The 27,013-nt window shown below is 43.4% G+C and overlaps 1 protein-coding gene across 1 annotated transcript in view; it reads right to left on the bottom strand.

The window, feature by feature from the left end:
• The window catches only part of sbno1 (strawberry notch homolog 1 (Drosophila)), a 158,636-nt gene extending 136,604 nt beyond the window's left edge, over positions 1-22,032 (bottom strand). Inside the window, exons 1-9 of the mRNA XM_038817800.1 lie at positions 21,934-22,032; positions 20,653-20,947; positions 19,678-19,716; positions 16,069-16,172; positions 15,028-15,121; positions 10,912-11,072; positions 9,911-10,044; positions 9,737-9,827; positions 3,193-3,354 (exon numbers count right to left, since the gene is read on the bottom strand). Coding sequence (XP_038673728.1) covers positions 3,193-3,354; positions 9,737-9,827; positions 9,911-10,044; positions 10,912-11,072; positions 15,028-15,121; positions 16,069-16,172; positions 19,678-19,716; positions 20,653-20,947; positions 21,934-22,032 — 1,179 coding nt within the window. The remainder of the gene's footprint in view (positions 1-3,192; positions 3,355-9,736; positions 9,828-9,910; positions 10,045-10,911; positions 11,073-15,027; positions 15,122-16,068; positions 16,173-19,677; positions 19,717-20,652; positions 20,948-21,933) is intronic.
• Positions 22,033-27,013: the final 4,981 nt, after the last annotated feature.

Here is a 27,013-nt window from a genome sequence, read left to right as displayed (position 1 = left end):
GTGTTGTTAATATGCACCTACACATTGTAGAGATGCAAGGAAGAAAATTGACATCAAGTCACAAGGAGATAGGGCGTGGCAGGGACATTGTCGAGGGTGGTAGGATCCAGGGTCAATCCAGGCTGGGGGCTCGCAGTATTTGGGGTTGCGGAGGAGCCGGGAGTGCAGGAGGCGAAAGAGGCTGGTGTTCTGGCCTTTGCGTCCCTGGTAGACGGCGGAGGATTCTTCTCCAGTGGAAGGACGCAAGGCCCCCAAGCGTGGAGGCCTGGGTCAACGACATGGCAGGGTTTCTCAAGCTAAAGGTGAAATTTGCCCTAAGGGGATCAGTGCAGGGGTTTTTCAGGAGGTGGCAGCCATTCCTGGACTTCCTGGCAGAACGATAGAAACAGGCCAGCAGCAGCAGCAACCCGGGGGGGAGGGGGGGGATGTTTTGTTGTTTTGTACTAAAGGGACGGGCATAGTTGTTCTGTGCCAATGTCGGGCATTAATTAATTTCCTCTTCTGTGTATACGCGGGGGGTTTCTGTCCTGTCTATTGAAGGGACGGGCAGATGTTTTGGGGGAATGATGGGTGTTAGTTTATCTCTTCCGCTGTGTATGCGTGCGGGGGGGGACGACGACTGTTCTTTCTGTTCTTTGTAAAAAAAAAAAAAAATCTGTCTTTGTTATTGATATTATGCAAAATTTTGAATAAAAATTGTTTTAAAAAAAAGTCACAAGGAGATGATCTTAGGTGGGATGACCAAAGTGGTTGGGTTTTGAGGAGAGTGTTAAGAGAGAAACTTTGGGGCAGCACGGTGGCGCAGTGGGTTAGCACTGTGGCCTCACGGCTGCGAGGTCCCAGGTTCGATCCCGGCTCTGGGCCACTGTCCGTGTGGACTTTGCACATTCTCCCCGTGTTTGCGTGGGTTTCGCCCCCACAACCCAAAAGATGTGCAGGCTAGATGGATTGGCCACGCTAAATTGCCCCTTAATTGGGAAAAATGAATTGGGTACTCTAAATTTATTTTTTTTTAAAGAGAGAAACTTTGGTTAGGGAGTGATTTAACAGAGTGGGAGCTCGGCCGATGAAGGCAGCAGGAATTAGATGCAGAAGACACTTGAATCAGAAGAATGGAATGCTTGATGGCAGGTAAAGTCATAGTGCTGGAGAAGATTGCAGTAATAGGGAGGAATCATGGAAGGATTAAAGCACAAACAGAGAAATTTAAATCAACCGTGTTGTGATGTGGGCAAGTTTGACTTTGTGCTGGGCAGCAGGTGGTGCAGTGGTTAGCACTGCTACCTCACGGCACCGAGGTCCCAGGTTCGATCCCGGCCCCGAGTCACTGTCCGTGTGGAGTTTGCACATTCTCCCCATGTTTGGGTGGGTTTCGCCCCACAACCCAAAGATGTGCAGGGTAGGTGGATTGGCCACGCTAAATTGCCCCTTAATTGGAATAATGAATTGGGTACAAAAAAGTTTGACTTTGTGCAAGATATAGGAAGCAATGAATAGGCAGGACAGGAGGCTAGCTAGGATAACTTGAGAAAAGTCAACCCTGGAACTGACAAAGGCAGGTGGGAAGATTTCAGTGTCAAATGGACAAAGATGGGCATCGCAACTGAGGTAGGAATAAGTGGTCTTTGTGATGGAGGCATTATGGGATCATAGCTCTGCTCAGGTTGGAGGGAGGCAGGAATCACCAAAAGTGTTCAGGAAGAGGAACAAAACTGGTGGCAAGAGCCCAAGAAAATGTCCTCTGTTTATCAGAGAGGAGGACAGGACAGGTCCCATCTTTCCCGCGCCTCCCGCCAATGGGGATCCTAGACAGAATAGTCTCTGGGAGGGATGAAGGGGAGGGTAGAGTCTCGGGTATTTATAAGGTGCTCATGAGGGAGGAAGGGTCCCAGACAGAGGAACTGAAACTTAAATGGGAGGAGGAGCTAGGCGGGGAAATGGAGGATGGGCTGTGGGCAGAGGCCCTGAGTAGGGTAAACTCGACCGCGACATGTGCTAGGCTCGGGCTGATCCAATTTAAGGTCGTTCACCGGGCCCATATGACGGTGGCTCGGATGAGCAAATTTTTCGGGATAGAGGACAAATGCGCTAGGTGTGCGGGAGGACCAGCGAACCATGTTCACATGTTTTGGGCATGCCCTGAGCTGAGGGGGTACTGGGAGGGATTTGCGGGGGTCATGTCCCAGGTGCTAAAAACAAGGGTGGTGATGAGCCCAGGGGTGGCAATTTTTGGGGTTTCGGAAGACCCGGGCGTCCAGGGGGAGAAAGAGGCCGATGTGCTGGCCTTTGCTTCCCTGATAGCCCGGCGACGAATACTATTGGCGTGGAGGGACTCAAAGCCCCCGAAGACGGAGTGGTGGCTAGCGGACATGTCGAGTTTCCTGGGGATGGAAAAATCAAGTTCGCCTTGAGGGGTTCTGTGCAGGGGTTCACCCGGAGGTGGCAACCATTTATTGACTTCTTTGCGGGAGAGTGAGCGTCAGCAGGGGGGGGGGGGGGGGGGGGTTAGCGTAGAGTAGGAGGGAAAATATGGCGGGTAGTACCGATGGGAGGGGAGCGGGCTTGTGCAATATGTTACGGGGGAAGTATTGAAAGAACGTGGATGTTTGCACATTTTTGCCTTTTTTGCTTCCTTTCTGATGATGTCTGTAACTGTTTATAAAGCCAAAAACTACCTCAATAAAATTGTTTATTAAAAAAAAAGAGAGGAGGACAGGACAGACAGGAAGCTTGACAACAAACAAGCAGTGGCAGGGTTAAGATATGTACGAGTTCAGACCAGTGACATCATGTGAATGCCGACCCTAAAATTTATGGATAGTGCTTTGAAGTGACAGCATGCAAGAGAGAAAAATGGGGTAATACATGGATCCACAGGAGTCTTCAAAACTGACAGGGGAGGGAACTGAAAAGGATGGTGCTTTGGAGAAGAATGATGCGGTTAACCATGTGAACGGTTATAAAATATAGTCAGCAAGAGAAAGGGGATTTCTCTCCCAAAACAGAAAGTAGGATTATCGTGCACTTCATAATTAAGCAAAATGGGTACCTCTGAAGCAGATTTTATAGCTTCATTAAATACATCCTTGTGCAAAATAGACATTTTCAATTTAAAATGTCACTTGCAGAAGCAAACTTGGGAGTAATGCAGAGCATCGGTTATATTTAAATTTTTCTAGTCAAAAAGGATACAACTCCATCAAAACCTTCACCACACCAGTGCAGAAGTTGCTTTAACCTGGTTTTATATTTTCCACCGGTTTGACTTTCACCAATTAGCGAAGAGTATGTTGCAAAAATTATACCTTTCTTCACGCTTCCATTTTGTTTCGAAGAGATTTTCCCATATTTGAACTGAAAATATAAAAAGGTAGCAGAAACAATTATATTGTTAAAATATACTGAACTACAATCGCAATCACAAGTTTTCCTCTTAATATTGTCAAAGCAATGCAGCAGCAGCATGAACACTAACCCAAACATTTCCAACACTGCATGGCAGAATCTAAGACACAAAGGAGTATAAAGAATGCACTTCATATTAAAACCTATGGGAAGATGTTGGATTAGGGTGCAGAATTCTTCATACAATTTTAAGCATGTATTTAGATAAAATATTCACTAAAAGTAAGAAAAATATGCTTCCCCAGAAATAAGCTCATACAGTAATTTAAATTTGAGTTGGACTGCGACATTCTATAAACATTCCACCCAGGATTTGAATCTCTGCAGCGGTTGACAACAGGTTAACATTATTCCAGGTAAAAGTGTAAAACACTTCTGGAAAAATTAGACAACACGTTCACAAAGTGGGAAAAATCAGTCCCTCCCAGGTGCACACCCACCACCTCTAAATCTTGCTCTTTCATCTAACTAAGAACTTTCAATAATTTGTCCCATGCTTCTGCGGCAGAGAACTGCTGCCAGAAAAGCATTTCACCCTCCAGTACCTGGCCAAGACGGTGATTGTTGGGGGCATCTTTCAGATGAGATGTTAAAATGAGGACCCATCAGGACACGGAAAGGACCCCATGGCCCTATTTTATACAGGAACAGTGGAGTTATCCTTAGTGCCTAGCCAACAATCAAAGATTTCTGGCCATTAAAATACTGTGCTTTATGGGAGTTTGCTATGCACAAACTGGCTGCTGGGATTCCTACAGTTTAACAGTGGCTACACATCAAAAGTACATCATTGGGCAGCACAATGGTTAACATAGTTGCTTCACAGTTCCAGGGTCACAGGTTCAATTCCCTGTGCGGAGTCTGCATGTTCTCCCCGTGTATGTGTGGGTTTCCTCCAGGTGCTCCGGTTTCCTCCCACAGTCCAAAGATGTGCAGCTTAGGTGGATTGGCCATGCTAAATTGTTCTTAGTGTCCAAAAAGGTTAAGTGAGGTTGCTGGGTTACGGGTGTGGGCTTAAGTGGGGTGCTAATTCCAAGGGCCGGTGCAGACTCGATGGGCCGAATGGCCTCCTTCTGCACTGTAAATTCTATGATATCTATGATTGGCTGTAAAGCACTTGGAAACATCTGGTGGCCATGAAAGGCATTATCAAGGGCAAGTCTTTTATTTTTTTTAACATCTGGCATCAAGTGCCCCAGATGAGGAAAGGGTAAATCAGTCAGGGCTCCTGTTGATTCTCAATACGAGTTTGGGAATTTGAAGCTAGCTGGGAATTCAAAGATGATTGGGGAGGAGGTGCTTTTTATCCCTGGTAAGTGACTGGTAAGCAGCTTTTCTTTTCATTTGTCTATTTATTTATTTATTTTTTCTTTTGTTTTTTGGAATTGGAATTGTGTAAGTTAACTAAGGTTTAAGACATGGCAGGAGATCCCAGACCCATGTCATGCTCCTCGTGTGCGATGTGGGAACTCAGGGACATGTCCACTGTCCCTGGCTCCTTCACATGCAAGAAATGTGTCCAGTTGCAGCTCCTGTTAGACCGCTTGATGGCTCTGGAGCTGCGGATGGACTCACTTTGGAGCATCCGCGATGCTGAGGAGGTCGTGGATAGCACGTTTAGCGAGTTGGTCACACCACAGGTGGAAATTACTGAGGGAGATAGAAAATGAGTGACTAAAAGACAGAGCAAGAATAGGAAGGCAGTGCAGGTGTCCCCTGCAGTCATCTCCCTGCAAAAGAGGTATACCGTTTTGGATACGGTTGAGGAGTTAGCTCACCAGGGGAAGGCAGCAGCAGCCAGTTCATGGCATCGTGGCTGGCTCTGCTGCGCAGGAGGGCAGGAAGAAGAATGGCAGGGCTATAGTGATAGGGGACTCAATCGTAAGGGGAATAGACAGGCAAGTCTGCGGACGCAATCGAGACTCCAGGCTGGTATGTTGCCTCTCTGGTGAAAGGGTCAAGGATGTCTCGGAGCGGCTGCAGGACATTCCGGGGGGTGAACAGCCAGCTGTCGTGGTGCACATAGGCACCAACGATATAGGTAAAATAACTGGATGAGCTGAATTCAGGGAGTTCGGAATTAAACTAAAAAATAGGACCTCAAAGGTAGTAATCTCAGGATTGCTACCAGTGCCACGAGCTCGTCATAGTAGAATACAATCCTGGGATTGTATTCATTGGAGTTTAGAAGGTTAAGGGGAGATCTAATAGAAACTTACAAGATAATACATGGCTTAGAAAGGGTGGACGCAAAGAAACTGTTTCCGTTAGGCGAGGGGACGAGGACCCGTGGGCACAGCCTTAGAATTAGAGGGGGTAAATTCAGAACAGAAATGCGGAGGCATTTCTTCAGCCAGAGAGTGGTGGGCCTGTGGAATTCATTGCCGCGGAGTGCAGTGGAGGCCGGGACGCTAAATGGCTTCAAGGCAGAGATAGATAAATTCTTGATGTCGCGAGGAATTAAGGGCTACGGGGAGAATGCTGGTAGGTGGAGTTGAAATGCCCATCAGCCATGATTGAATGGCGGAGTGGACTCGATGGGCCGAATGGCCTTACTTCCACTCCTACGTCTTATGGTCTTATGGAATGTCAAGATAGATAGGATGAATGCATGGCTCGAGAGATAGTGCAAGACGTTCTTATGAGGTGAATTGGACATTCCGAATTCTGCCTCAGTGTATGCGAACAGGCGCCAGAGTGTGGTGACTAGGGGATGGAACACATTTAATCCCGTGTACGAGGCCTGGGGTTAGGTTGGTCTTCCACCTCCTGGTTCTGTGGTCCTGTTCCTGTTGTCGGTCAGGATGGCCTTGGCTGCCTGATCTGGCCATGTTTCCCCTCAATACTCCAAATGAGGCCTAACCAAGTTTTATATAGCTGCAACATGATTTCCCAACTCCTGTACTCAATGCCCTGGCTGATGAAGACAAGCATGTCATATGCTTTCTTAATCACCTTGGCCACCTGTGTTGCCACATTTGGGGAACTGTGGCCATGAATGTTAATGTTCCCAAGGGTCCTGTCATTTACAGTATAATTCATACCTAGATTTGATCCTCCAAAATGCATCACCTTACATTTGTCCGGTTTAAACTCCATCTGCCATTTCTGTGCAGAAGTCTCCAATCTATCTGTATCTTGTTGTATCCTCTAACAATCCTCAACACCATCAGCAACTCTGCCAATCTTCGTGTCATCCACAAACTTACTGAACAGATCACCCAAATTTTCCTCCAGATCATTTATATTTACTACAAAGAGGTCCCAGCACTGATCCCTGTAGAACACTAGCTACAGATCTCCATTCAGAAAAACACCCTTCCACCGCTACTTTGTCTTCTATAACCAAGCCAGTTCTGTATCCATGCAGCCAGCCCACCCCGAATCCCATGTGATTTTAGCATTTAGCATGCGCTACAATCCCAGCCAGAAGTTCGAGTGGATGATTCATCTCGGCCTCCTACGGAGGTCTCCATCATCACAGATGTCAGTCTTCAGCCAATTCAACTCATTCCACGTGGTATCAAGAAACTGGATATTGCAACGGCTATGGACCCTGCCAATATTCCAGCAATAGTAGAGAAGGCTTGTGGTCCAGAACTTGCCACACTCTCAGCCAAGCTGTTCCAGTACAGCTATAACACTGGCATATCAAGCAGTGTGGACAATCTAGGTACATCCTGTACACAAGAACCAGGACAAATCTAAATCGGTCAATTACCGCCCTCAGTCTACTCTCCATCATCAGCAAGTGATGGAACGAGTCATTATCCCCACTATCAAGTGACACATACTCAGCAATAAGCTGCTCACAGACGCTCAGTTTGGGTTCCGCCAGGGTCACTCAGCTCCTGACCTCATACAGCCTTGGTTCAAACATGGACGAAGAGCTGAATGCCAGGGGTGAAGTGAGAGAGACTGCCCTTGACATCAAGCCAGCATTTGATAAAGTATGGCATCAGGGAGCCAGAGCTAAACTGGAGTTAATGGGAATCAGGGGAGGAAAGCTCCGCTGGTTGGAGTCATACCTGGCAGAAAAGAAGATGGTTGGGGTGGTTGGAGGTCAATCATCTCAGTCCCGGGACATCTCTGCAGAAGTTCCTCAGGGTAATGTCCTTGGCCTAACAATCTTCAGCTGCTTTATCAGCGACTTTCTTTCCATCATCAGGTCAGAAGTGGGGAGGACTGCACAATGTTCAGCACCATTCACGACTCCCCAGATACTGAAGCAGTCCATGTCCAATTGAAGCAAGACCTGGACAATATCCAGTCTTGGGCTGACAAGTGGCAAGTAACATTCACGCCACAAGTTAGGAATTTGGGAAATTAACGAGTTTAACGGTAAATTTGAGATTAAAATAAAACAGACAAGTAGCAAGTCTAGCAGGCATCTCGAGGAATGGGGTGCAATTTAACCAGTAACAGGGTTAGCAGGTGTCTAGAGACATTGAGGTGCAAATGGCCATTTCAGAAACATTGTTTACCAGAGATCAGTGGGGCTATATAAATGATTGTTTAACAAAGGAATTTGAGAGATGTCGACAGCCGAATCCACAGGGTGGGATATCAAACAGGCTGAACAGTATAATTGCTAGCACCTTCATTTGGGGAGGAGGCTAGTGCTCCATCCAGCAGTCAGACAAGCCAATTCCATGGAGGCCCATTGTCCTTTAGAGCCACGGCAGATTGCAGATATTCTCCTCCAAAATATGTAATTTCTTGCCTTCGGAGAACAAGAGACGTTGAACAAGAGACGTTTCCCAGATTTGGTCACTTAAGCGGTATTGTGTGGTAACTAGTAACTGGATTTCATCGATATAGTTAGTAAAATTGGATGTTGCTTGGCAAAATAGGGGTCTCACCGTGATCATTTACTTACTCTTTTATTAATTGTTTACACAACGGCTGGTCTGGTTCCTCACAGGGTTGCACACTTTTCCTCAATTATTCCAAACAAATATACAACACAAAGAACCAGTGTTTCAAGTTATCCTTTGGGTTTTGAGAGACACTCGCCAGTAACATCAACGGGGTTGTTTGCAAAATCTTCAACAAGAGAGCATCTAACCACCGCCCCTTGACATCCATAGAATTTACAGTGCAGGAGGTCATTCGGCCCATCGAATCTACCCTTAGTAAGAGCACCCTACTTAAACCCACACCTCCACCCTATCTCCGTAGCCCAGTAATCCCACCTCACCTTTCTTGGACACTAAGAGCAATTTAGCATGACCAATCCACCAAACCTGCACATATTTGGACTGAGGGAGGAAACCCATGCAGACACGGGGAGCACGTGCAGACTCCACACAGACAGAGACCCAAGACAGGAATCAAACCTGGGTCCCTGGTGCTGTGAAGCAACAATGCTAACCACTGTGCTGCTGTGCCTACCCAGATCAATGGCATTACTATTTCTGAATCCTCCCACTACCATCCCTGGAGTTACCCTTGATCAGAAACTGAACTGGTTCAGTCATGCAAATACTATGGCCACTAGAGCAGGGCAAAGACTAGGAGTAACTCACCTCCTGGCCCTCCCAAAGCCTGTCCACCTTCTACAAGGCACAAGTCAGGAGTGTAATGGAACAACATCCACGTGCCTGGATGAGTGCAGCTCCAACAACAATATCATCCATGACAAAGCCGCCTGTTTGATTGGCCTCCCTTCCAGACATTCAATCCCTCCACTACCGGTGAACAGTGGCAACAGTGTGTACCATCTGCAAGATACACCAAAGGAACTCACCAAGGTTCCTTAGGCAGCACCTTCCAAACCCACGACCACTACCATCAAAGCCGTGGATACACGGGAACACCATGACCTGAAGGTTCTCCTCCAAGTCACTCACTATCCTGACTTGGAAATATATCCCTGTCCTTCACTGTTGCTGGGTCAAAATACTGGAATTCTTCCCCAACAGCAGCGTGGGTGCACGTGCGCCTCAGGGACTGCAGCGATTCAAGGAGGCATCTTGCCACTACCTTCAGAAGGGCAACTCAGGGTGTGCAATAAATGCTGGCCCAGCCAGTGACACCCAAATCTCGCAAAAGGAATTTTAAAGACAAGAAAAAAAAGATCAGGAAAAGCAGGGGAGGCGTACCTTTGGGTGGATGGGTATGTTGATGGGCTTAGTCAGTGGGATGGCAATAAGTAATATGTACATTGCAAAAAAATAATCAGGTGTAGACAGGAACACATCAAGTAGAAGTAGACCACAAGGCCAGCCATTCAAGCTGATGACACCATGAAGCACTTGCTAAATAAACGTACCGTTGTTCCTTTAATATCATATTTAATATGAATTTATACAGAGGAACTGTCTTTTACCTTATTCAGCGCATGAACCTGGATATTTTTTGCTCCAATGTCCCTCAGGTCCCGTTCAGCATCATATTTTAAGTCATTGGATACACTAAACCTGTAATAAGCACAAAATATAACTAAAGCAAACTAAAATATATCTGCTTTTTAGAATTTGAAGTAGTGCTAATTTAAACTTACCATAGAGATCTTTTTCTACCAAAAAGGTAATTCTCAAAAATAATGCCACCAATGGTTCTTCCTTTGCCCACACCAGCACCGTCCCCTATCAGAAAGGCTGCCCGATCCCCATTAGGGAGGAATGTTTCATGTTGCTACGGTTTAAACAATAAACATATCTTTGTTTAACAATAGCTATGCTAAATAGTGAAAACCACAATCTTCAAAAACAAGATGTAAGATTTAGTATTTTAGGAAACAGCCAGTTAATGATACTGTTCCTGTGAAGATTCATGATGTGGGCATTGAAACAGTTCCCAACCACACATATCTGGGTATCAAAAAGATGACCAATTGAATTGGAGGGAACAGTGCACAGATGTGGTGGCCAAGGAACATAAACAATTATACCATCTCTTCAAATCCCTTTGCTTAGTTCCTACAATCATGAAACTCTTCTACACTGCTGTAGTTGAGCGATTTCCTTTTCAGATGTCTCACCTGGTACTGTTATTTTGGAATTAAAGCTCTTTAAGTAGAGAGAGATTACTGAACCAGGCAGGAACGATATATGATTTGCAAATTGCTCAACAAAATCTACTCTCGATGAATTTTGAAGTAAACAGTATCAAGAACAATGAGAACCACCCTCAGTATTGCAGTTGCGTGTGCTCAGAAAAAAGGCTACAATCACTCAGATACATAACAAATCACTTCTTGAACTTATTTTTGATCTTCTCCAGGAGAAACAAGAATTTGACATATGCATCAGGATGTGCACACCAGGCAGGACTCACTGACTGATTATTTCAATATATTGGAATGGTTTTTAAACACGTATCTAATTAAAGTTAGAACTTTGTGATAAGACAATTTCCTTTCTTTTTATTATTCAATTATATATTTTATTAACAATGAACCCAAAACAAATTTCCATGTGGATAATTTCCATATGCCTAATAATGAAATGAAGTTAAATATCAATTTATTTCAGTGAAGCTAATATTTTTAAAACTCAATACCTGAGCAGCGTAGGTAATTGCTTCCAGCTGCAAGGCAGAAAGCCAACCACTGTCAATGGTCTCCTCTTGTAGAGTCAGCCGATACCAAACATCAGGTGGTGTTACACTGGACAAAGAACTGGTCTCCACAACTGGATCAGGATGGCGCAATCCAACCTTCACTGTTAAGAAAAGACATTTGAGGCTATAAATAATTGCAGATAGGTTTGCTGTTGGACTGAATGCAATGAACTAATATAAGACCATAAGACATAGAAGCAGAATTAGGCTACTCGGCCCATCGAGTCTGCTCCGCCATTCAATCATGGCTGATATTTTTCTCATCCCCATAAACCCATATCCCCTTATTGATCAAAAAACAATCTATCTCTGTTTTAAAGGATTGTCCCTTTAGTCTGAGATGGTGTCCTCTGCCTCTAGCTTTTCCTATAAGTGGAAACATTCTCTCCACATCCACTCTATCCAGGCCACGCAGTATCCTGTAAGTTTCAGTAAGACCTGCCTCATCCTTCTAAACTCCAACGAGTACAGACCCAGAGTCCACAACCGTTCCTCACACAACGAGCTCTTCATTCCAGGGATCATTCTTGTGAACCTCCTCTGGACCCTTTCCAAGGCCAGCACATCCTTCCTTAGATACGGGGCCCAAAACTGCTCACAATACTCCAAATTGGTCTGACCAGAGCCTTATATAGCCCCAGAAGTACATCCCTGGTCTTGTATTCTAGCCCTCTTGACATGAATGCGAACATTGCATTTGCCTTCCTAACTCCCGATTGAACCTGCACGTCAACTTTAAGAGAATCGTGAACAGGGACTCCCGATTTCCTAAGCATTTCCCCATTTAGAAAATAGTCTATGCCTCCATTTCTCCTTCCAAAGTGCATAACCTCACATTTTTCCACACTGTATTCCATCTGCCACTTCTTTGCCTACTCTCCTAGCCTGTCCAAGTCCTTCTGAAGCCCGCCTGCTTCCTCAATACTACCTGCCCCTCTACAGATCTTTGTATCATCTGCAAACTTAGCAACAGTGCCTTCAGTTCCTTCCTCCAGATCATTAATGTATATTGTGAAAAGTTGTGGTCCCAGCACCGACCTCTGAGGTACACAACTAGTCACCGGCTGCCCCTTTATCCCCACTCTCTGCCTTCTGCCAGTCAGCCAATCCTCCAGCCATGCGAGGATCTTACCCTTAAACACCACGGGCTCTTAACTTATTTAACAGTCTCCTATGCGGCACTTTGTCAAAGGCCTTCTGGAAATCTAAATAAATCACGTCTACTGGCTCTACTTTGTCTAACTTCCTTGTTACTTCCTCAAAGAACTCTACAAATTTCTGCTTTAGTAACAGATATCCTTTATCACATAGCAAAGTAGAATTTACATTGACAAAGTCTTTTATGATCATATTCAGAGCACTTTACTAAAATTCTTAACAAAAAGCACCCTCAGACAGTATTATAATAGGAATCAACAGGTGAACCATGAGCTATAAAGAGAAAAAGGTAACTTGTGACATTACAGATGTATACTGTTTTTCAGAGAAGTGTGCATCGCAACTGTTAAATGCCATTCTTTGCTGGCCACTGCTGTATGCTTCCAGAATTGGTTTCATTTCAGTTTTCCAGCATTATGTGCATAACTTTGGGATTATTACTGATATATTACTAGGCTAGGGACCAAGTGCTGGAAAGTGGGATTGGAACAGAGAGATGCTGGATGCCTGGCACAGACATGGTGGGCCTCTTGCTGTGATTCTGTGACTCGCGTTCCTAAAATACACTTTAATCCAGAGTCCTGCCGAAACAGTAGTAATTTCCAGCAAGTAATTAAAATTGCAAGTCGAAGCAGATAATGATTTTCTGCAAATATTAGATTTCAGAAAGACAGAACTTGCATTTACACAACTTTTTTCACAGCCATCACAAAGCATTTGTAACATGAAAAGTGCAATTGTCAAGCTGTGCATAGCAAGGTCCAATAAACAGCAGCTTAAAATAGCGATAAATGATCAGATAGTCTGTTTTAATGATGATGTCAGTTGAAGAATGAATATTGGTCAAGACCGGAGAATATCTTTACTATTGCTCAAGTAGTGCTCCGGCATCTTTTACACACACCTGAAGGGGAAAACAGGACCGTTTCAACTCATTCAAAAAAAGCAGCACCTCCGGCTCACTGAGTACTGCACTGGAGAGTCAGTCTGGATTGTGTACTCAAGTGGGAAATTAATCTACAATCTTCTCAAGAGCGCTACCACTGAGCAAAGATTGGCACTCCAAATTGGGTCATTGAATGGTTGTTCCATTTGAAAACCTCATCGGTACCTCTCTGATTTCAAACTTATGTAGAATCAGGACCATGAATGTTGCTGTCGTCACTGACATTACGGTGGTGTCCTAACTCTCAAGGACCGGGCAGCACAGTGGTTAGCACTGCTGCCTCAAGGCGCCGCGGTCCCAGGTTCAATCCCGGCCCTGGGTCACTGTCCTTGCGGAGTTTTCACATTCTCCCCGTGTCTGCGTGGGTCTCACCCCCACAACCCAAAGGTGTGCAGGGTAGGTGGATTGGCCACACTAAATTGCCCCTTAATTGGGAAAAAAAAATAATTGGATACTCTAAATTTAAAATATATACATATTTTTTAAAAACTCTCAAGTACTGCTTAACTTGGAGGCCATTTACAATTAAAAGTGGACCAAATTACTCAACGAAGAGAGCACTGGTTTTACCAATCAGTTTCTTTATTGGTAGATAAATCCACAAGTGAAAGATCATTCCAAACTACCAGAAATTCAAACATGCTCAATCAACATAGGAAGTATTCGCACATAAATATGCGAGGGGCTGGTTTAGCACAGTGGGCTAAACAGCTGGTTTGCAATGCAGAACAAGGCCAGCAACGCGGGCTCAATTCAAGTACCGGCCTCTCCGAACAGGCGCCGGAATGTGGCGACTAGGGGCTTTTCACAGTAACTTCATTCACGCCCACTTGTGACAATAAGCGATTATTATTATGTGCACTGGGCAATTGCCATTTAGCAAGTTCAAGAACCATAGTTCCACCAAACATCAAATGCTACATCACCATTATAAGAAATTGTAAAATACATTCCAATATTTGGGCAGCACAAGTGGCTTCACAGCTCCAGGGTCCCAGGGTCGATTGCCCACTGGGTCACTGTCTGTGTGGAGTCTGCACGTTCTCCCAGTGTCTGCGTGGGTTTCCTCCGGGTGCTCCAGTTTCCTCCCACAGTCCAAAGATGTGCAGGTTAGGTGGATTGGCCATGATAAATTGCCCTTAGTGACCAAAAAGGTTAGGATTGGTTATTGGGTTACGAGGATAGGGTGCAAGTGAGGGCTTAAGTGGGTCGGTGCAGACTTGATGGGCTGAATGGCCTCCTTCTGCACTGTATGTTCTATGTTCTACAACAGATTGGTCGTACAGAACTTGAACATTGCCAAAAAGAAAAACATGCTGTAAAACATTTTCATCCTAGCACTCATCAGGAGTATTTGCAAGCATACCTGGTTCATTGCCCATGGTATTGCCTTGACCACAGTCACCTGTCTGGTTGAATTTGAACAAAAGCTTTCTCACCATGGCAATACCTCTACCAATTTCCATTTTCCAACCAATCAGCACTCTCTTCACATTGAGTATGAATTGTTGTGCCGTTCTCACAAACTGCCCTGGTGAGGACAAGACCAAAAGCCTCGCCAGCGTGGCTCTTTTTTCAGCAATACTAAACGTTGTTTGTGCTTAGTTAGTTAATTTCGGAGATGTCAGAAAACAGTTATATCAAAGGGTGGCTAAAATTTGGGCTGTAAAAAAAATGCGCCCAGTGTGAAAGAAATGCTTTTTAACCTGGTGTTGTAAGACTTCGTACTGTGCTCACCCCAGTCCAAAGCCGGCATCTCCACATTATGGCTATTTAATATTAATTACTAACTACAGTCTAATTTCCATTCACTTAACAGCAATTAATTTCAGCGGTGTTAGCTATTGCATCACACATTAAACAATCTAATTCCAAATGGAGCAATAAATACTTGAAAACAGAAATGATATGGAAGTAGACAACCCAATTTAATTTTGAGAAAGCAGGCTTACATTTCATTGGCATATATTCAGCATATGTGTCTGCATGGCCCAGTTCCTCGTCGTCTTCCTCCTCAGGCTCATCTTCATCTTTCGGAGGCAATTTCTATTAATCATTTGAATTAAGAGATTAGGAGTAGAAGTCAAATCCATATTTCTTAGCTCAAGAGCACAGAGGTGAAGCCATTTGATAACATCCAGAGAAATTGTTACGTGAACTGAAACTTCCATTTTCTCCAGTCCATCAACTGTGAAAATTCATTTGAAAAAATCTCTAATTTTACATGCATCAAATAGTTTGGAATTGCCTGTCACCTAGGAGTGCCAGACAAGACATCCCTCAGCAAGGGGGTCTTGCACTCATGCACATTTTTATATACAAATACATAGCATAAATTTTGACTTCAAAATGAATGTCATGGTTCTTCAGTGACAAGTGACATTCTCATTCACAAACTGGTACATTTAAGTGGGGGAGGGGAAATCCCATGCATGTTATCAAGATGCTCTTTTCTGTAAGGAATGGTAGTTAACCAATTGGTAGTGACTTCTGTCCATTCTTGCTCACACATTAATTTTCTATAATAGAAAAAAGCCACATTTTAAAAGAATACCAATAGTGATTTTCAAAAATTTTTGACACTATCTTAAAGTAAACAGATTAGCGATGTCTACAACTCCTCCTGTTGAGTGTAAGAGGTACAAGGAGGCTAGAAACATAAAAATAAAGTTAAGAGTGTGTTGGGGTTTAGAAAGATAGAGGAAATTCTTCTTTGGTGATATGCATCACTTCGTATCACATGCTCAGAGAGGAGGTTAAAGTTCCATAACATCCAAGTCCAACATAATTAATTTTTAAATAGTTTATCTACACAATAAATAAATAAATGTTCAACCACACACACATCTTCAGGTGGAACACCACTCATCATTAAGTGAGCACTCTCAATAGAACATGTTCAGCAACGTTTGATTGACCCAACTGAAAATTTGAAGCAGAGATAAATAATTGGCAACAATGCCGTTCAAAATTCTGAATAAAGGTGTATTTACCGGAGTTGGAGAAAAGCTTCGCATTTTGATATCCTCGTTGACCCATATTCGAGTCACTTCTTTACTCAATGATTCCTTCCTTACAACACCATTGTTCAAGTCAGCTGCAGATAAAGTACAACTATTTAAATTCTAAACAATAATAATGCATTTAATCAGAAACCTTCCTAGCCCTAAAATTGCAAAGAGACAAGTGATAAAATGAAAAATGAAATGAAATGAAAATCACTTGTCACAAGTAGGCTTCAAATGAAGTTACTGTGAAAAGCCCCTAGTCGCCACATTCCGGCGCCTGTTCGGAGGCTGGTACGGGAATTGAACCCGCGCTGCTGGCCTGAATCTTCTGAACTGCATGCAGAAAGGTATATAGTAATCAAGAGCTCTTGTTAATTTTGAGTTGAGGTATTAACATTCAAAAGCTGAAAATGCTGGAAACTTAAAGTCTGGCAGCATCAAAGATAACAAGTGTGCTAAAACATCAGGCCAATGATCGGTCATCAGTTCTGATGAATGGCCATTGCTCTGCAAGATTAGCTCTGCCCCGACCAGAGTGTATCCATCATTTAAAATTTTTATTTAAGATTTTCAGCATCCACAGTATTTTGCTTTGCTGTTATGAAAGTTCCTCTGTTTAAGTCAGAAATTTCGCGCAAACATTACTGAGAGATCGGCATTTCAACTTTATGCATCCGATTTGAATTACTGGTCGCTTCCATTCTTCGCACATTGCACCAATTTTAGAATATGTGAAATACAAATTCAACACAATCCTAATAATTATCTGTCCGTTTCAGATAACTGGAGATCCTAAATTTGCACCATTCTACTAAACATTCAAATTGATAGGTAGTAATAGTTCTTACAAAGTCAAGTTGAGCACAGACCACTCATTACCCGCCTACACTTGCTGCATTTTCAGCGATTTTGCTTGGAAATTAGTCTTGGCTAAACCACAATTTTTGTTGCGCCTACAGAAGATGTTTTAGGGTAGCAGCTCCCGACAATGGAATGATCTAGATAAGAGTGTCCAAGCTTTCTTTCTTTGTGACTTGCATCGTTCACATCACATTGCCTGGACAGTCACATTTCATCCATGATCATACAAATCTGCTTGCATCTCAAGTTGGCAATTTTTATAGATCTTGGTGTTCTAAGTTCAAACTCATCTTCCAAAAAAGGGTAACCCAAAGAGCACCCTCCAAGAAGAACATGCAATATGTGCCATGGATTAAAGGGGCAGGATAAGCCAAGATTATTTTTCCCCGAATGCTATTCAACATGTGCAAGAACAATTCAGCGCTTGATATTGCTCAATTATAATGCCTAGCAACGCTCAGATACTCTGCCATCACCCAATGCCCATGTGCTCATTTGGGTGAGACACCAGAGCACAACCAGCACCTGAAGAATTATGCTCCAAAGTGAGTAGGTGCCTTCAGGAGGCCGCTAAGCCTAACATCTGTGACGGGTAAGTTACTAGAGAGGATTCTGAGGAATAAGATATATAGGCATTTAGAAAGAGAGCGTTTCATTAGGAGCAGTCAGCACGGCTTTGTGCATGGGAGATCACGCCATCCAAATTTGTTAAGAGTTCTTTGATGAAGTGACCAGGAAGGTTGATGAGGGCAGGGCGATATACGTCGTCTCTATGGACTTCAGTAAGGCCTTTGGTAAAGTTCCACGTGGCAGGCTGCTCTGGAAGGTTAGATCACATGGAATCCAGGGAGAGCTGGAAAATTGGATATACAATTGGCTTGATAGTCGGATGAAGAGGGTAATGGTGGAAGGATGCTTGTTGGACTTGAGGCCTGTGACTAGTGGTGTGCCTCAGGGCTCAGTGCTGGGCCCATTGCTGTTGAAAAATGAAAATGAAAATCGCTTATTGTCACGAGTAGGCTTCAATGAAGTTACTGTGAAAAGCCCCTAGTCGCCACATTCCGGCGCCTGTCCGGGAAGGCTGGTACGGGAATCGAACCGTGCTGCTGGCCTGGTCTGCTTTAAAAGCCAGCGATTTAGCCCAGTGAGCTAAACCAGCTGTTTGTTATCTATAACAACAATTTAGATGAGAACGTGCACGGCATGATCAGTAAGCTAGCATGGTAGCATTGTGGATAGCACAATTGCTTCACAGCTCCAGGGTCCCATGTTCGATTCTGGCTTGGGTCACTGTCTGTGTGGAGTCTGCACATCCTCCCCGTGTTTGCGTGGGTTTCCTCCGGGTGCTCCAGTTTCCTCCCACAGTCCAAAGATGTGCAGGTTAGGTGGATTGGCCATGGTAAATTGCCCTTAGTGCTGGGTGGGGTCACTAGGTTATGGGGATATGGGGATAGGGTGGAGGTGTTGACCTTGGGTCGGGTGCTCTTTCCAAGAGCCGGTGCAGACTCGATGGGCTGAATGGCCTCCTTCCGCACTGTAAATTCTATGATAAAATAGGTGGTATTGTAGTCCGGGAAGATGATTAACAAAAATTGCAGCAGGATCGGGGCGGCACACTAGCACTGCCGCCTCACAGCTCCAGGGTCCCAGGTTCAATTCCGGTGACTGTCTGTGTGGAGTTTGCACTTTCTCCCTGTGGCTGCGTGGGCTTAAGCAGGGTGCTCTTTCCAAGGGCCGGTGCAGACCCCTTCCTTCTGCACTGTAAATTCTATGATTCACTCAAATTCTATGATTCACTCAACCCAATCATCCATTATGGGACGGCATGGACAAGATGTGTTGAATGGCAATCTCCTGTGCTCTATCCATTTTATGGTTCTATTATGAAAGTTCTCTTATTCAGTCCAACCAGTCTGCGGCGGTGGCTATTTTCCAGGAGACCAGGGCACGATGGTCCTTGTGGAGGTTGCACATTCTCCCCGTGTCTGCGTGGGTTGCACCCAAAGATGGATTGGGCACGCTAAATTGCCCCTTAATTGGAAAAAAAGTAAATAATTGGGTACTCTAAATAATAAAACAAAATCTTCCAGAAGGTCAGCCGCCTAATCCTGTATATTGCCTTGTTTCCAAATCATTTCAAATGTGCTTTCCTATCCAAGCTATTCTTACAGGCTGATAGCTCTGTTTCACTAACTCTGATAGCGCATTTCACAACCTCGTAACCAGACTTGCATTACTTAATAAAACATTTTAAAACATCCTTTTCAGGTTACTAAATGCAGCATATAGCATGTGCATTCTCAACAAATAAGCACAAAAAAAGTTCAATTAAAGTGTACTTCACCCCCACACCAATGTGCAAACACAAACTATTCTACAAGAGTTGCGTATATGCAAAATGCGAAAAGTCACACCCTGATAAAGAGAGAGTGAGAATTGCCAAAACCGAAAGGAACATAGCACGTGTGCAGTTTTACTCCTGCTACTAGATTCAGGAGGCTGCTAGTGTGAAAATAGTAACACATTTCCAACTTTCAGGCGGCAAAAGCATTTTATTTCTTACATGCATCTCTAATGGCCACCAGAGGAAGGTGAGCTTCACAATAGGTTGACTTGCTTTCTACAAGTAACATTATGCAGCTAACTGCTATTAAGTTGATCTCCCACCATAGAGGAATGAAGCGTGCACCCATCGTGTCTATTTCTGGTGATTTGATGGCACCATTACCTTACCTGGTTTATTCATCATCTTAGAAGTGAGCAGTACAATTTCTGTAAGAAAGTTAATTTGGGAAAAAAGTTTCTAATACCCAGTGCTGGAAATTCTCTTGCAATATTAAGTAGCTTGAGTTTCTTTCAATTAATTAGATAAACATGAAACCAAATAAAAACAATATAAAAATAAAGATGTTCCAGTGATGTTTCAAACCGAATAACTTATTTGCTGTGGACGGTTTCTGAAGCTTTTTGTGGACCATGGATTGCACAATATTTGACATGCACGTATTTAATAGCACCGTATTCACTAATGTTTTGACTCCATTACTTTTTAATTTTGAAAAGACTGAAAAACAACAAAGCATTTGTTTTCCACGCAAGAACCATAATACCTCTTCACACTAAACCCATGAATGGCATGCAACTGCAGCACAAGCTGGTGATCATGGAGCATGCATCAGCCTTCATTCAGAATGGTGCCTTGCCATTTTGGAAAAATATGAATGTGCACATCAGCTATTGTGTAAGAGACACATGGAGAGCTTGAAGAATTATAAGATAGGTAGAGGCTTAACAAATTTTCACCTCTTGAGGGCTGACGCATTCCAATGTCATTGTGCAATTTATTTTCAGTAAACCAAAAATTCTAGTGTCTTATGTTAATTCTTATCAAATGCAATGCACATGCATCCTAATCAGATTTGGCACATATAGCACTAAATTTGAAATAGATCAGCGTAATCCCAATACCTTTCAAACAAATTGTAAAATTGCAAATAGACAAATGGTACCTGCCTGCATCTAATTCAACTTGTCCGTTCTATTCATTGCTATACGGTATACAATTTTTACCAACTATAAATCAAAGCTAACAAAGAGGCTATGTGAAAAAGAGAACATTTAATTGAATACTTTTATTTTATAGGTTTAATATTCCGAAAACTGCATGAAATGTACAATTACAAATAAAATGCAATAAAAATAACTTACTGGCTGCTGTTGTAATGGGCTGAACAATGTTGGACGGTGGCTTCATTTTCATCAGTTCAGACAAGCTGTTGCTTTTAAGTAAGTCTTTAAGCTGTATCTGATCCTTGGTTGATGCTGTGGCTACAGTTGGAGCAGCTGTAGATGATAGTGCAAGTGAGCTGGTCTGAACAACTTTTGCTACACTAACTGTGGGACGAGACACTGCATTAGCAGGTGCCTTTGTCACAATTAATGTTGTTCCCAGGTTTGGCAGCTGATTCAGCTGATTTAGCACAAAAGTGGTAGCTGTTGGTGGCTGTTAGGGAAAAAAAAATGTTTTTAATTACTAATTTTATGATACAGCTGGAATAACTGAAGACTGAATCAGGTGGGACTCTACTCTCTCAAAAGAGAGAAGATCAAGGGTGACCTAACAGAGGTCTTTAAAATTACAAAGTGCTTCAAAAGGGAAGAGAGAGGATGTTACCATTTGTACAGGAAGATGTCATAAATAGTTGGTCATAAATCCAATATCAAATGCAAGACAATCTTCTTCAGTAAGAAAGTGGAACTTGTTACAATGAGTAGATACAAACAGCAGAGATGATTTATGGGAAAGCTAGGTAATTACAGAAGGGAGAAAGAAATTGACTATATGGAGAAGGCAAGATGAAGTAGGATGGGAGGAGGCTTGTTGTAGAACAAACACCAGCAGAGATCTGTTGGGCCAAGTGACCTGTATCTGTTAAGGTCTGTTTCCCAGTTACATAGAAAAGAACAGAAGGATACATTTTACCACTTTATCCACAAACAGCTCAAAAGTGAACTCCTGGCATCCATTAACAGAGTTCTTTTTAGGTTGCAATTCAATAAAATGAACCTGAGATTATTATATTAAAAATTTGGAGACACCCAATCATTCAGAATCCAAGTTCAAACAAATATAGCAAAGGACAAGGATTGAGCTGCTTCTTTAATCTTTTCCAGGAAAGGAAGGGATGAAATAATTACTGAGCTATACATGCAGTTTTCTTCTACATTTGTGAGTTACACATTCAGCACATTTGTGGCAACTGCATATTACTCCGCAGTCAGTATGCAGAATCCCATAAAAAGGCTGAGATACACATCCAGAATAATCAAATGACATCACCTTCCAACAAAGTTTCTTCATCAATGATGGGAGAAAGGCATTTTTTCATAGAAGTGCTTTAAAAGAATGGTTGACATGAAACCTATGCAGAATTTCTGGACATCAAAATTGTATGTACATACAACAGAAAAGTGCCTACAACGGTGTACTTTGCTCCTGCTGTATACTTTCTGTTCTGTAGGCTGTGATTGAACTGCACCTAGGTACCAACCAGGAAATTGATCCGCGGTTTTACGGCCACTGTTCATCATCAATTACTCTATGGTTCCACAGTAAGAAGTCTTACAACACCAGGTTAAAGTCCAACAGGTTTGTTTCAAACACGAGCTTTCGGAGCACGGCTCCTTCTTCAGGTGAATGAAGAATTCACCTGAAGAAGGAGCCGTGCTCCGAAAGCTCGTGTTTGAAACAAACCTGTTGGACTTTAACCTGGTGTTGTAAGACTTCTTACTGTGCTCACCCCAGTCCAACGCCGGCATCTCCACATCTATGGTTCCAGAAAGACAATTTTCCCATTCACTGTAGTGGAAATCATCAAAAGGTGTGGGGTTTGATATCAACATTGTGACGATTGGAAGATGTTAGGAGTATTGCCTTCTAAATATTGCGACAAGTTAAGAATTAAAAGTCTTCGATATTTGGCTACAATGGTTAGGTTTTTTAAAAGGATTTAATTTTGCTTCTCGTAAATAGAAGGTGAAATTGACATGTAATCAGTTCTTCCGTTTCGGCTAATGGGCTGTGGTTTGACTGGGGAGGTCCCTGGGTAGCCTGCATAGATCATTTGTTTTTTTAGCTTGGGAGATAAGGTCATTGCTGTGTGATGACCATTCCAATTGGGTAGTTGCGGCATGATAACACAGTGGTTATTGTCACAAGTAGGCTTCAAATGACGTTACTGTGAAAAGCCCTAGTCGCCACATTCCGGCGCCTGTTCGGGGAGGTTGGTACAGGAATTGAACCCACGCTGCTGGCCTTGTTCTGCTTTACAAGCCAGCTGTTTAGCCCATTGTGCTAAACCAGCCCCATGCACTGTTGCTTCACAGCTCCAGGGTCCCTGGTTCGATTTCCGGCTTGGGTCACTGTCTGTGCGTAGTCTGCACATTCTCAAGTGTCTGCGGGGGTTTCCTCTGGGTGCTCCGGTTTCCTCCCACAAGTCCCGACACACGTGCTGTTAGGTCATTTGCAGTTTGTCCTGTGTACTCGAACAGGCACCATAGCATGGCAACTAAGGGCTTTTCACAGTAACTTCATTGATTTGATTTGATTTATTACTGTCACGTGTATTAGTACACAGTGAAAAGTATTGTTTCTTGCATGCTGTACAAACAATGCATACCGTACATAGGGAAGGATGACTGCAGAATATAATGTTACAGTTATAGCAAGGTGTAGAGAAGTAATTGAATAAGAACATTGTGAGACAGTTTAAAAGAGTTAGACTGAAGTTTTAGAAGCATAGAACCAGAGTAAAAGATAGAATTAGAGGGTATGCTGGGCACAGCTTGCAAAATGTCGCCTTGCTTTGGCGCCATCTTGAATCATTGCAGTGTTAATGTAAGCCTACTTGTCACAATAAAGATTATTAAAATAAAGTTATAACATTTTAAAGCAGAGAAGTCATGTATGAAGACAAGGAAGAGGCTGAAACAGCCCAGTGAAGTAGTTATTTGAAGACATTCAGCCAGAGTCTGAAGGGGTTCCAACTGGAGCGAAATCTGTTTCATAAAACAATTATTGTTATATGCCCTGCTAATTTTAACCTGGATTAAGAGCTGTACGTTTCTTTTCTTGTTGTTTAATGGGAAGTTTAATGGGAAATTACATAGTTGTATTAAGGGGTAATTGCAAGCCTTGAGGTTAAACGTTTCAGTAAACGCACTGAAAATTTTTTTTAAAATTAGACACCAAAAGACGTAGCTGCGAATTACACTGAATAATTCTATAAAAATGCACTATATAACAAGGCTTGAGCAACATATGTTAATGGTTCTGAGTCTCCCCACTCTACAGAACACCAAATTGGATTATTTTTGCTCGCAAACTGTGCTTCATTTACTTATTTACATTTTAAGCAAAAGTTTGACAACCCGAAACTGGGGGCCTCACGGTAGCATGGTGGTTAGCATCAATGCTTCACAGCTCCAGGGTCCCAGGTTCGATTCCCGGCTGGGTCACTGTCTGTGTGGAGTCTGCGCGTCCTCCCCGTGTGTGCGTGGGTTTCCTCCTGGTGCTCCGGTTTCCTCCCACAGTCCAAAGATGTGCGGGTTAGGTGGATTGGCCATGCTTAATTGCCCGTAGTGTAAGGTTAATGGGGGGATTGTTGGGTTACGGGTATGTGGGTTTAAGTAGGGTGATCATTGCTCGGCACAACATCGAGGGCCGAAGGGCCTGTTCTGTGCTGTACTGTTCTATGTAAAATATTGCACTTTCAATTTATGTAGTTATCAAAGATCTGCTATCTTTCAAAAGAATTACATAGGTGTAACTAAAAATAGTTAGAAATTAAAATGAAGTTTTGCTTAGGAATGTGGTGGGAGATGAATCAGGTTCAATCAGAAACCTACACGGGTGCCACAGCCCTGACCCAACTGCATGGCATCAATTTAATCAACAGGTTTTTTTAAATGTTGGGTCAAAATGGTAGGGACAATCTAGAACATGCTGAGGGCTCAAACCGGAGCTACATTATCAGGAGTAATGGTTTGAGACCTTGAAGACAGACTCTTTTCCATGGGAGTGAACAGGGGCGGCACGGTGGCACAGTGGTTAGCACTGCTGCTTCACAGCTCCAGGATCCCAGTTTTAAGTCCCAACTTGGGTCACTGTCTGTGCGGAGTCTGCACATTCTCCCCATGTCTGCGTGGGTTTCCTCCGGATGCTCCGGTTTCCTCCCACAGTCCAACGGTGTGTGGGTTAGGTGGATTAGCCATGCTAAATTGACCCTTAGTGTCCAAAAAGGTTAAGTGGGGTTACTGGGTTATGGGGATAGGGTAGAGAAGTGGGCTTGAGTAGGGTGCTCTTTGTAAGGGCTGGTGCAGGCTTGATGGGCCAAATGGCCTCCTCCTGCATTGTAAATTCTATGATTCTAGGGAGTTTAGTCAACCAATGTAATACTTCAGAATTGCCTTGTTACCAGTTACACAGACTTTGGCCTAGGCTTGCAAAGAGGTCATATCTTCAGTTATCAAAAGTAGCATAAATGTTAACGGTTGGGGAAAAGGGAGAAAATATCAAAATCTTGGCTTCACAAAGGTTGATGTGTTTAATTTTAGATCCAGTACGGAAATATTTGCCATTTGAAGTTGGATAAAATCAACTAAATCAGTTGACGTACAGCACCAAAGCCAAAGAAACAGGCAGTGCTACTTATGGGATCTTTCTGCACGCCAATCAGCTGCCACATTTGCCAATATAATAATCACATTTCAGAAAGTAACTCACGATCTGCAAATCAGTGGACATGACAAATGCTACATAAATGCAAGTTTGCTCTTACTGTTTATCTTTTCCAAGGGCATACTATTACATTACATTTTACACATATGTATTTCGGACACGAGTCCTTTCCAGCATCCCATTAAATCATTCTGTCCTTTTACAATACAGATTCCATACAGCTTGTCAGCACACTTTACAAATGAAGCACCTCTCCAAAGGTTGTTTATCAATTTAAAAAGAAACTAAGAAAACAACACTTCCCCCTTGGGGAAGTGAATCATTAATTTAAAGCATGGAATTTCCCCCCCATATTTTCAATTCCTTTTATTTGATATCTTTTAAATATAGTTTCATGCTAATATGCACAGAAACACTGGTATACAATCTATATGAACATGGGACTTCATTCCTACATGGACTTCACACACCTCTCATTCCTAATGCCTCTAAAGAACTTCCCTTTATGCATCACAGGAAACTGTTTCTGCCCACTTCACCCCTCCCTCAGCTGAACAGTCAATGCGCAACTGGGAAAATTAAAAAAAAAATCCTTCTAACCAGAACAACATTTACATAGAACAGTATAGCACAGTATAGCACAGTACAGGCCCTTCGGCCCATGATGTTGTGCCGACCATCTATCCAAATCTAAGATCAACCTAACCTACACCCCTTCAATTTACTGCTGTCCATGTGCCTGTCTAAGAGTTGCTTAAATGTCCCTAATGGACTCTGATTCCACCACCTCTGCTGGCAGTGCATTCCACGCACCCACCACTCTGTGTAAAGAACCTACCTCTGACATCTCCCCTACACCTTCCTCCAATCACCTTAAAATTATGTTCCCTCATGACAGCCATTTCCGCCCTGGGGGAAAGTCTCTGGCTATCCACTCTATCCATGCCTCTCATCACCTTGTACACCTCTATCAAGTCCCCCTCTTCCTTCTTCGATCGGAATAGAGGGATACGGACCCCAGAAGTGTAGAAAATTTTAGTTTAGACGGGCAGCATGGTCGGCACAGGCTTGGAGGGCCGAAGGGCCTGTTCCTGTGCTGTACTTTTCTTTGCTCTTTGTTCGCTCCAGTGAGAAAAGCCCTAGCTCCCTCAACCTTTCTTCATAAGACATGCCCTCCAGTCCAGACAGCATCCTGGTAAATCTCCTCTGTACCCTCTCCATAGCATCCACATCCTTCCTATAAGGAGGCGACCAGAACTGGACACAATATTCCAAGTGTGGTCCAACCAAGGTTTTGTAAAGCTGCAGCAAAACCTCATGGCTCTTAAACTCAATCCCCTTGTTAATGAAAGCCAACACGCCACACGCCTTCTTAACAACCCTATCAACCTGGGTGGCAACTTTGAGGGATCTATGTAAGTGGACCCCAAGATCCCTCTGTTCCTCCACACTTCCAAGAATCCTGCCTTTAACCCTGTAATCAGCATTCAAATGCGACCTTCCAAAATTAATCACTTCACATATATCCAGGTTGAACTCCATCTGCCGCTTCTCAGTCCAGCTCTGCATCCTGTCACTGGCCTGTTGTAATCTGCAACAACCCCCGACACTATCTGCAACTCCACCAACCTTTGTGTCATCGGCAAACTTACTAACCCACCCTTCCACTTCCTCATCCAAGTCATTTATAAAAACCACAAAGAACACAGGTCCCAGAACAGATCCCTGCGGGACACCACTAGTCATCAACCTCCAGGCAGAATACTTTCCATCCACTACCATTCGCTGTCTTCTTTCGGCCAGCCAATTCTGTACCCAAACAGCCAAATT

This window comes from Scyliorhinus canicula, chromosome 1 (genome assembly GCF_902713615.1).
Source record: "Scyliorhinus canicula chromosome 1, sScyCan1.1, whole genome shotgun sequence".
NCBI classification, from domain to species: Eukaryota; Metazoa; Chordata; class Chondrichthyes; order Carcharhiniformes; family Scyliorhinidae; genus Scyliorhinus; species Scyliorhinus canicula.
The sequence above is the reverse complement of the archived record's forward strand: the minus strand, read 5'-3'. Positions and strand labels throughout refer to the sequence as shown.